The following is a 12,024-nucleotide window of genomic DNA, read 5'->3' as shown; positions in this document are numbered from 1 at the left end:
GGTTTTTCGAGACAGGGTTTCTCTGTGTAGCTATGGAGCCTATCCTGGCAGTTGCTCTGGAGACCAGGCTGGCCTCGAACTCACAGAGATCCACCTGCGTCTGCCTCCAGATGGCTGGGATTAAAGGTGTGGGCCACCAACACCGAGCAGTTTTGGATTTACTATAAAGAAGATAGATGTTGGACTCTGTCTGATCTTCCTGTGTTCACCTCTCAAGTGCTGTGATTGTAGGTGTATGCAACCATACCCAGCTAAATCAATGTTTTCTGTTGAAAATAATATATTGGAATTTGTAAGAAAGTTTTGTGACTATGATTTAAAAGAAAAAGTAAGCAAAAGAATCTCACAAAAATCATAAAAACACTGGTTCACATCAAGCAAAAGTGCCAACTTAAAACTCTTTGACCTTGTATTCTAACCCAGAACAGAATCTATGATGTAGATACCTGCTAACAATACAGCAGTAGGACACTGAACCTGGGGCGGTGCACACGGCAGGTTCCCAGATATACCCAGAACCTTGAAAGAAGCTGACACGTATGCTTGGCACATCAATACATGTGCTACTCTTGTCAGAGAAATAAGCACACAAAACAATTATTTAATAAGGTATTCTAGTATGCAATACTAAGAACCAACTCAAGTAAAAAAGAACACACAAGACATATTACCATTCTAATTAACTAACAGGTTTCTACTCTACAACTATGATTACAGAAGTAGGGAAGTGACTAATCTAATCACTTCTTAAAAATAAAATAAAAAAAAAGGCTTGCTGAAAAGGGAGCAGAGGCATCCAGAGGGTAAGGACTGCAGTTGCTTTACTAAAGAAATGGTTGTAATAGAAACCATAGGACAGTACTGTCATTCACAAACCTCAACTGCTGAACATGGTTCCCAGGTGGCATCCTTCCCAAAAAGTATGGTACTAGAGATCAGGCCTCGTGCTAACTGCACACTAGGCAAGCACTCAGCATTAAAAGTAAAGCAACTGGTGCTAGGGCGAGGTCAGGGAGATAAGAGGAAGAACAAAAAAGATGCTTAAATATACCCAAGGCTAAAAGGTTCAGACTCACTGCCCTGGGTTTTATCTTTTGTAAACACTATAATCATTTTACAACTAGGTTCCCGCTTGTATTGTAAGATGAAAGCAGGAGTGTCTGGTTAAGCTAAGGATCTAGATAGAAACAGCTACATCGGAAAGACATGCAGAGGCTTACAAAGACAAACTGCTTTGTTTGCTTGAGTTTTACAACATGGTTACCGACCTTTTTAGGTGAGAAAACACCAAGTGTTCCTCCATCTTCTCGTATGGCAACTCCCATCTCAGCCAATAATGCTTCTCTAGAAAAAACAAAGCAAAAAGCAAAAAATCCCCAAGTGAATCAGAATACCAATACCAAAACATCAACTAAGTTAGTTACAAGAGAGCTAAAAAACAAAGCAGGAAAGCAGAAGCAGCTGGCTGCATCCAAAGCTGGCAAGAAGACATAGAATGACCAATGAGAACTTGTATTTAATTTAATTTATTTCATGTGCATTGATGTTTCCAATGTTCAAAATAAGTCAAAGAATATGCCCATGCTAAAAGTTCTGTTCCTCCAGGTAAGAATTTGGAAAGGTTATATTCCTTAAGTCTGTGCATTCAACTTGAAAAAAAAAAACAATTTCCCCAGAATCTAAGAAAGCAATCAAAGTAACTTGGGGGTTAGCACCCTGGTTTTAACATTAGTGACGTCACAGATTTGATACAGGGGGTGAGTGGGAGGGTAGGGGCTTGGGTATATGAAATATAGCCTGTAAATGTGATTTTTCCCCAAATGTTATGTTCCCACCCCAGCCCCCATTTTGGTACGGTAATTGTAGGAAGGTTTTTGGTTTTCTGTATTTTTTTTGGTTGTTGTTGTGTTGTTGTTGTTGTTGCTGTTTTGGTTTGGAGTGTGTATATATGTATGTGTACATGTGTGTCCCTAATGTTGTGGGGGCAGCTTTGTGGACTTGATCCTCTTCAACCTTTAAGTGGGGATCGGGAATCAAACTCAGGCAATGAGGCTTGAGGAGAAAGTGTCTTTACATGCTGAGACATCTTGACTGCCCCAATAATGTTAGTTTAGAGAAACCTAATATAAGTAAAAAAATTCTTGGTTACATTTATTGACAGTACATCAGAGCTCATTTCTCCCTCATTTTCATAAAGAGGGAAGATAGGAACTGACTTTTTTAAATGCATACTTTTTTAAAAAAACAGTATAGACAGAACAAGAATTTTAAAAGCTTACAACCTGAACTATACATACCTTCTACTTAAATGGTTCTAGACAAAGTACCTCTGTCTAAAAGTGTGGAAACTGTTAAGCACATGACTCCCTAGAAGAGTGGTTCTCAACCCTCCTAACACTGTATCCTTTTAATATAGGTCCTCATGCTGTATAACGACCCCCAACCAGAACATGATTTTTGTTGCTACTTCATATCTGTAATTTTGCTTCTGCTATGAATTGTAATGCAAATATCTGATACACAAACCCTGTGAAAGGGTCATTCAACCCCAAAGGGGTCATGGACCTCAGGTTGAGAATCACTGCCATAGAGAATCTTTAAATGTGTAGACTTCACCTCAAAGTGTAAATGTGATTGGATACAATCAAGCCCATAGATTTATTTGTGTTCTGTTTTGGGCAGGGAGAGAGTTCTTTGTTTTTAAATCTATTTCATTTTTTATTATAAAAGTAACTCAGACTTCCCAGGGAACTTCGAAGCACACCAGATTTTTATCCCCTGACCTTTCCATTCTGATGGCTTCGGTTTTACGAAGTTTTTCTTCCCAGGTTTCATTCAGCTCAGCAATGATCTTCTCTGACTCCTACGGAAGGGTGCACAGGTTGAAGTGAACAGTCATAATTTAATGCCATATTCAGCAAGAAAAGCATAAAACACACAACGCCCTCTGATGACAAAGTAATGAACCCTTTTTCTTTTTTGTAAGGTAAGAATCATAAATGCTAAATCTAAAACTAAGTAAACCTCAAACATACAAATCTTCCAACTCCTGATAAAAATGGGCAAATAGTGAATCTGTATATGCATAGACAGAGGAGGGGTAATACTAACATCCAAAAATGCAAGGCACTTGCTCCTTTTTTAAATCATGGCTTCAAGTTATAATATTTATGATGTTTAAAAATGTATTGTTTTTACAAAAACTTCAAGGACAGCCTAAGGAAAATGTTATTTGATTGTCACACTAGCAAACCTTTAATGCTAGCAAAGACTAAGTAACCATTTATTACACAATCATTCCACAGATAAGAAAACTGGAGACCAAAAAAACTATATAATTAACCTTAGCCCATACTACTCCTTGGGCTGGGTTTCCTTACTTCCTTTACATTTATTCATTTTTATTTGAAAGATAAGACATTGTGAGACAGGGTCTCATGTAGCCATCCCCGGCCTCAAACTCACTATGTAGCCAAGTTTGATGCTGCTGAATTCATGGTCCTCCTGGTTCAACCTCCTAGATACTAAGACTGTAGTGTGTGCCACCATGTTCAGCTTTCTATTTCTTCTTGATGATTTGATAAGAAGGCAGAAAATTTGATAGGGCAATCAGACATCACACACACACACACACACACACACACACACACACACACACACACACACGAGCGATAGTTTAGGTTTTACATTCAGAAGGTTGAACGATGACTCCATGGAACATTCCTTGAAGCCACCTGATAGCTAAGGGTTTACTGTACTGGACAGCAGGATTCCTGAATGAGCTCAAGTGTGGGTCCTCAGACTGCTTAGCACAGCATTTGCCTCTTTGCCTCGCCTGCTTCTGTGATGGATGTGCATGGGTATTTATAGGATAAGCCTGGGCAACAGCACTCACAGTACTGACTTTGATGCCAGTCTATAAACATCAGAGCCAGGGGCCATGCTGCATGCTTAAAACTTTACTGAGTAAAAAGACCAAATCATGCACACAGCGATTTCAGCTCTGTTCAAATTGTGGCTTTAAAGAAAAATTACATTCCACTATCTTTTGCCAGAGAGGTTTATAGAGGAATCGAGATAGTAACATTATATATGGAAATAGGCTATTCAAGAGGGAAAGAAGTAGCAGCAGTGATGAAGACTGATCTATAGTTAAAGATACACAGAAGCAAAGGCAAATAACCGTTAGGAAGATGAATTAGTCTCCACTGTTGCTGTTTTCCACTGCAGTATTTTTCTCTTGTGGTGTCATGTCTTAGGAATGCAGCTCCTAAGACATTCTCGAGTGTTTGAATTGTACAACTGCTGTCCCACACTCCAGACTAAAGATGTTCTGTGGCTGCATCATTAAAATGCAGGTCTATCCAAAAGCAATTCTCACCATTCACAAAATAAGAGCAGAACTAAGGCTCTTGTGCTTCAGTGAACTACCGCATGACACTGAACACAAAGCTGTAAAAAAGCCATTTGAACTCTAGAATACAGCTAGGGAAAGAAATATTTTACTTATGTTGTTTCAGGGAAAATTAAGAGAATAATTTATTTGCTGATTAACATATTACAGCTTTTTCATGAAATTAGGCAGCTGAGGGGAGTTACTTGAATAATGATAGCATTACTCCCTAGAAGCCATTGGGTGACCTAATACAAAAAAAAAAAAAAAAAAAAAAAAAAAACTCTAGTTATTGTCTTAACTCCTAACATGTGGCAATATTTCCAGTTGGTTCTAGCTGGCAGGCAGAAAGAAATTTCTCCTTTATACTAGAGGAGAAAAAAGATACTCATTTGTGCAGGAAGGCACACTATAACAACAGTTAAGACTCAAAGTCCCCAAAGTGGACATTTGATATAAAATAATAAGAGGGAAGCTTCACTTCTCCCAACTGCCACAGTCCTGCTGGCAACAAGATCACTGACCCTACCTATGAGAAAAGTTGTTAATGAACACACTTTCCCACACAGAGCATCAATGAAGTCCACAGGAAAGCTTCCAAGTCAATTTTCTAACAGTAGAGATCACCCTGTACCTTGCAACCCTGGAAGGTTTCCCCTTCCTCTCCTTTTGCCAGGCATTTTAGAACTTCACTTACTTTCTGAATCAAGACACAAAAGCATTGGTTTTATTTCTGTAATCACCTTCTTTCTGAAGTAAATAAAATGCCAAAGGAAAGGATGGGATGATAAGAAAGAAAACTCTGAAGCCTACTTCATATAAAATCTATTATGCTTCACCTGAAAAAGAAAGCCTCTAATACTGATTCACTTTCAGTAGTGAACATGTGCAACACGCTAGTCTGCCTTTTCTGAGACAGGGTTTCTCTGGGTAGCCCTGGCTGTCCCAGAACTCACTCTGTAGACTAGGATGGCCTCGAACTGGCAGAGGTCCGCCTGCCTCTGCCTCCTGAGTGTACCACCACTGCCCAGCCCTTTCTTAACCTCTACCTATTAGAGTACCACCATTCTCAACTGTCTTTGGATGGGCAGCAATTGGGAATAGAGGATACTGAGTGACGGTGAAATGGATCCCTGACTATAACTTGGTAGCACGGCTGTAACTTCCCCATATTCTACGTGAGTTTCCCCTGCCCGGGTACTGTTGAACACAAAGGCCAAAAGGTAGAGAGAAACAATAATCCTGGAGGTAGTAAGCAAAAAAGAGAAAACATGATGCTCCTGAGGTGGTCTGATGGCTGGCAAGAATGCTGGCAGTTGTCCTCACCACCACAGATGACACCTGTCTGCTCTCACTGTAGTCACTGAAGGGAAGAGCACAAGCACTGCTCCTGACCTTCACATTCACAGAGACAAGACCCAAGTGGACGCAGCCAGCAACAGGCTAAAAGAGCCCTCCATCCACAGAGCTGGGATAGAGAACGGTTCATCGACTTAGTTGGATTTGCAATCAGATACATGTCTGACTGTGTCTGCTGAGAGTACTGCCAGAGAAGCTGAACCGAGAGAGAAAACCCACCATGAATGTGGCAGCACCATCCTACAAACTGGGTCCCAGACTGAAATAGAGAGGGAAGGAGAAAGCCAACCGAGTCCTGGCATTATCGTTTCTCTGATTTCTATCCACAAAGAAGTGAAAAAGCAGTCTCAATCTCGTACAGCCATGCCTTCTCTGTAGACTAACCTCAAACCATGACATAAAAGAAGTTGCTTCTTCTCTGGTATTTGGTTCCAATAAATAACCAAAGGAGTGGGCAACCTGCAAAAATGCAGCACTATGGCCCAGGGACCCCAGGTGCTCCAGGCGGGAGGAGAAAGCCTGCTTCTCCTGTAACTAAGGGCTGTGAAGGGACTTCTAGAAGGCATAATTTCATGTCCCCTAAAAAACCTGATATCACCATTCAAATGTTCAAACTTCCAGTTAATTGTATATTAATTTTGCTAACAGAGGAATGGCTCTATAGAGAATTCTATCTTCAATGAACCCAAAATTTCCAACTAGTCATTTCATTTAAAATGAAATTATTACTACTTTAGAAAGGGTTTCAAATATCACCTAGGCTGGCCTCAAATTTACTATGTAGCTAGGATGACCTTGAATACCTATCCTCCTTTCTCCATCTCCTGAATGCTGGGTCAACAGGTTCATGCTACCATGTCTGGCTTTAAAACTAAACTTACAAGCAACTTCACTATGACTTACAAGTTACCCCCAAATTATTGTCTCTACTCATCAGCTATTTTGCATGGCTAACTTAATGACCTTTCCATTTCTGGCCATGTCAAACTCAAATATTCCAACAAAAAGAAATTAACTTAGCCATGCGGTGGTGGTACATGCCTTTAATTCAAGTACTCGGGAGGCAGAGGCAGGTGGATTTTTGTGAGTTCAAGGTCAGCCTGGTCTACAGAGTGAGTTCCAGGACAGCCAGGGCTATTACACAGAGAAACCCTGTATCAAAAACCAAAACAAAACAAATTAACTTAAAATAGCAATTTCATTTTCAGGGTACCTCTAGATGTTAGTATCTCCATGTGCTAAGCCAACATTTCTGTGATGTTCATTCAGTCCTAGCTCTGCCCTCTGGAAGACATAAAGTGCTTTACATTCAATCTTCAAACTCACCTTCAGACGTTCAATGGCTTCCTCCCCTCCAGGTGTAGACATGATCCTCTCTTGAATACTGGTCACAGATGTTAAGCCCACCTGACTATTAAGTGAGCATGAAGATGGAGATGAAGTAAGGGACCCCATGGATGCTGTGGAAAAATTGCCAGGGCGTTGGTTCTCAGAGGCTAGCAAGTACCTATGCTTATTGTTCTGAAAATCTTTCAGATCTGGGAGACAGAAAGAAGGGAAGGTAGAAAGAGAGAAGGCAAGAAGCAGAGGAGGAAAAAAGACAGGAAGGAACACCAGTGTGAGAAAGGACAGCATCAGAGCGTCAAGACTAACACACACTGTAACACAAAGACAAGCTCTAAAACTGTACTAGATGGCAGTTCTAAAACATGTCACTCTGTAATATTTGATCCTAAGCAGTCAGTCATTTCTGAATTTAGAAATGAGAAGTTTCCAGTGTAGGAAGGTATAACCAGAACTTCAAAGATGTTCTTCCTAAACGCATAAGCTATAGTCCTTAAATTCTTCCTGCTATTCTAAGTCTTCAATAGCTACAGTTTTAGTATATTTTTTAAACTCCAGCAGTTTTTAACAGAAAGGGGAAAATAGCAATTAATATCATGTATTGGCGTAGCTCAGTGTTTAATGGGATTCAACAAAAATTTAAGTAATGTTAGCTTAGAACTCTTAAGCATTTAGTAGTCTGTGCATAGTAGCATTTTAATATGCCAAAAAATATAATCTAAATTTTAAAAAGTAATCATAGAAATGAGAACACTTTTGAGGAAATATGGTATTAACTTTGTAATGAATGGTTGTTTCAACAGGAAAGAACAATTAGTGAATTAACAAGTTTTAGTATATTTTCCGTTTATGAATCACAGCAAACAAAAATTAAAAACCATTTGATAATTTAAATAACCCTTCTGTGTCTAACAGCACAATCATTGAGCCACTGTAAGACTCCTTTCTAATATGATAGCCAAGTTTTCAAGACATGTTTCCACTAAGGTCTAGAATACAACTGAAAATGATCTTAACCTTGGTCCTGGTTTAAGACCTTCTCAAATGAACAACAAAGAAACCACTGTTATTGGTACAATCCTTTTTGTTTTGTTTGTCTGAAGACAGGTTCTCATGCAACTCAGTCTAACTTCATAGTTGCTATATGGCCGAGAATAACCTTGAACTCTCTGGCCTCCCACTCCTGAATGCTGATTCTGCTGGGATTACAGGAGGGTGCCAACATCCATTTACATTTCTATGTTAAAATTAACAGTCCAAAAGTTTTCTTTATTACATTTATTTATTTTGTTTATGTTCCTGTGTGGTCAGAGAACAACTTGTGAGAGTCAGTTCTCTCCTTCCACCATGTCGGAACTAGGGATCTAAATCAGGTACTCAGGCTTGGTAGCACTGAGCCACCTTGCTGGCCCTCATTTTTAAATCTGAGAATCTACATTACTTGAATTCATATCAAAACTGTTTTCCTTAAAGGATATGAGGCAATAGAAGCAGTCAGGAAAAATAGTCACTCTTTGGGTTTACTAATATTTATTGTTTAATGAAAACCAGTTCTTGAAGCACCTTAAAGGCTGTGGTAGTTGCTTCAAGACAGTTTGAAAACTACCATCTGCAAATATAGAACATAGGGAAACAAGCAAAGAGGCATGTTTTAAAAGGCAAACAGGAACTAGAGCAAAAACCATCTGTCAGAAATGGCAGCAAGGTGGGAAAGGGGGACAGATGGATATTAGAAGGTCCTATGGACACATGCAAGCCCTAAAATGAATTAAAAGAAATAGATCCAAAGGTTAAACTGAAGAGTAGCCAAGGCAGCTCTCCTTTGTGGATATAAGATTAGATCTTAGTCATGCATGGTTTTTAGGAAATGCCACAGCTGCTCAGAGAAGAGATAGGCAACAAGCCAGCAGCAGCACCTTAAACACAAAAGCAAGAACAAGAAAGCATCCTCTCCACACCAATATCCTTCCGCTTTGGAGATCTCAGACAGAGCTGTTCCAGGCCAAGAGCCACAAGTGTGTTTGGATATGTCAGTCCTCTGAGCTTAAGTCACCACAGTAACTGGTACTACATTGGGGTTCTCCTATGTAGTCCCTTGTCTGAAATGGCTTCCTACAGACAAACAGATCAACAGAATCTAAAAATCCCCAAACTGAGATTTGATACATCTTGATGAATTATATTAAAAGCATAGGCAACTATTTCCTTGTCAACTTAGTATTTGTATTAATATGGTTTATGATCTTCTGTAATATATAATCTTCATTTAAGTCACATATTTTAGAAATCTCTTTTTAAAATTCTAACTTGTAATTTATGAAAAGAGGAAAAATGTCCATCTAATGATCAAGTAAGATAAGGCCCAAGATAGGCAGAAAATGAATGGAGTATAAGCACAAGTGAGTGCCAACCCAACATGCACAGAGCTCTTTAATTACAGACACTATGACTAACTGGAGATGATTTTTGTAATTATACAAAGACTCACATTTACAATGCTAATTAATGCCTATTAAATAATCTGTTCATAAGAGGAAACAACTCAAGAGGGAAAAGGCAGTGTTGACACAGTAATGATTGAAAGCAAGAGCCTGAGATAAAACTGCCTGACCTAACCACGAGAAGCCATGGCACCTCAGAAAGGGAACCACTCCTGGCTATAGCAAAATGGAGATAAAGTGATTTTACCAATAACAGGAATAAGAGATACTATATTATGGTGCCTAGAACAGGGCCAGGTGTATTACAGACATTCAATAAATGTGAGCAGCTATCATCACTAGCCTTAACAACTGTGATTTTCAATTTGATTTATTTATATGGACAGAAACACTGAAGACTGAGCGGAAGACTCAAATTCTTATACCTCCTCAACTTCAGTCAAGGCATAAACTAAAATTCACTGTTATTTCTAAATAGAGAAGGGTAAAAACAAGAGAATTTGACTTTATATCACACTCTGTCTGGGATTTCCCTGTTAGGAGTGCTGGCATGCAAAGCTCATTGTAAGGCTGACCCAGCAGAGGTCAATCAGCACGTCAGTGTACAGTAAATAACCAATACATGTATACACACATTTGCCTCCACTTCCAGAGTAATCATCGATCAATGGGTCAACTAAAGATAAGCAAGAGGGAAAATACAAGAAGGGTCAAAGTTCAGATTCAGTAGTGACACAGAGTGGGATTTAGCATTTGGGAAGCTAAAAAAATGAAAATTCAGTAATATATATTATCATTTCACAAATTATGTTAATTAAAATCCAAACTCTAATCAATAAGCAGTAAGCTGGAGGAAGTCTGAAGCCTGCTAGTATTTCAAAGTATATAATATTTTACATTACAAATAAAAATATGTTTTACTAAACAAACCCATATTCTATCTGATGGCAAGAACTTTTTTTTAAGTGCTGAGGCTAAAACCAGAGCCTTGCACATGCTAGGTAATAATGATCAACCAGAACCTAGAAAAAGTTGAACTATACACTATACAGAGAGATGACTAGGATTTTAAAAGCACGCTGTACAGCAGTACTTTCTGGAAGTCTAGTTCTTGAACTTGGCAAGAATTAGACTTTTCCTCTTCCCTTTTCCATAGAGAACTCAAAGGTAAATCTCATCTGAAAGTAGACAGAATGGTGAACTCTTACACATGCATTATCACTGCTGCACTAACCCAGGGAAACAAGAGCTTCCAAGTAATACCTTTATGAAGTGGTTAACTTTTTTTTTTCCAGAATAAATTTAACATTAAAAATCCGGGATTTGGGTGCACATTCTACATAAAGAAATTTTGAGATTATTTCATTTCACTGGCATTTTTAAGAAAAAAAAACTCATAAAACTATTTTTACTACCATTTAGTTTCATCAAGTCTCTAAAATCTAAGTTAATTTTATTTACTTATTTATTTGAAGTAGGGTCTCACTGTGTAGTTCTGGCTGGCCTGCAGTTCAGCAGGTAGACCAGGCTAACCTTGAACTCATAGAGATCAGCCTGCCTCTGCCTCCCGGGTGCCCACTACACCCAGCCCTAAGTTTGTTTTAAGCATAAGAATCTGGAGGGGAAAGTAAGAGTCTGTATGACCCGCATTCACTTACTATCAATAATATCTCCCAGCCCCTGAGCACGAAGAAGGTCCTTCAGCCGGGTCACTTCCTCCTTCAACTCCCGAACCAGCTTGGCATTAGGGTCCTCATTGATAACAGCGTTGCATTTAATTTGCTTTGCACGATCTGCATATCTAGATACAGAAAGAAAAGCTGTACTTCTCATAAATAACATACCATTTGCCTCTAAAGCAAACATTTGAAGAGCCTTGATAAATAAGCTATTTGTATGAAGCTTCATAGCACTTTACAGAGGGGACACAGGCTCAGAACTTAAGTGATCTGGCTAAAATAACAACAGAAATAAATACCAGAGAGGAGGTCGGGCATTGGTGGTGCACGCCTTTAATCCCAGCACTCAGGAGGCAGAGGCAGGTGGATCGCTGTGAGTTCGAGGCCAGCCTGGTCTCCAGAGTGAGTGCCAGGATAGGCTCCAAAGCTACACAGAGAAACCCTGTCTCGGAAACAAAAACAAAAACAAAAACAAACAAACAAAAAATACCAGAGAGGACTCACACCCAGTCTGCCGGCCTATGTAGTGTTCCTCTACTCTATTAACAATATCTTTAATGGGAGTAGGGAAGACAGTTTCAGATTAAAATATTCCACATGTAAAAATTCAGTGCTACATGTACTAGTAATTGCATTATTTTTTACAACTTGAACAGATCTATACACTGTCCATAAAAGGGAACACTTCTATTAACAGAAATGAACACTATAAGAAAATTTTCTTATCTAAAATTGTCCAGTATCTCAATCGAGTAATTTGAACGTCTTTCCTGTAAAAAAGCTCTTATTTATCCCAATGAATCTGGAA

The 12,024-nt window shown here is 39.0% G+C and overlaps 1 protein-coding gene across 9 annotated transcripts in view; it reads right to left on the bottom strand.

Annotated features, from left to right (window-relative positions):
* LOC100770947 (kinesin-like protein KIF1B) overlaps positions 1-12,024 on the bottom strand; it is a 136,592-nt gene that overhangs the window by 72,517 nt on the left and 52,051 nt on the right. For 4 of the 9 annotated variants that reach the window (XR_003481837.2, XM_027398251.2, XM_027398253.2 and 1 more), the window contains 5 exons: positions 11,196-11,338; positions 10,172-10,213; positions 7,079-7,290; positions 2,784-2,863; positions 1,269-1,344 (listed from right to left, as the gene is read on the bottom strand). Coding sequence is in view for 8 of the 9 variants with exons in the window: in XM_027398251.2 (XP_027254052.1) it covers positions 1,269-1,344; positions 2,784-2,863; positions 7,079-7,290; positions 10,172-10,213; positions 11,196-11,338 (553 nt within the window). In the remaining variant the exon portion in view is untranslated. The remainder of the gene's footprint in view (positions 1-1,268; positions 1,345-2,783; positions 2,864-7,078; positions 7,291-10,171; positions 10,214-11,195; positions 11,339-12,024) is intronic. The other 5 variants (XM_027398252.2, XM_027398254.1, XM_027398255.1 and 2 more) reach the window with 3 other exon arrangements.

Source organism: Cricetulus griseus, chromosome 2, assembly GCF_003668045.3.
Source record: "Cricetulus griseus strain 17A/GY chromosome 2, alternate assembly CriGri-PICRH-1.0, whole genome shotgun sequence".
Classification (NCBI taxonomy): Eukaryota; Metazoa; Chordata; class Mammalia; order Rodentia; family Cricetidae; genus Cricetulus; species Cricetulus griseus.
This window is presented reverse-complemented; position numbering and strand designations above follow the sequence as displayed.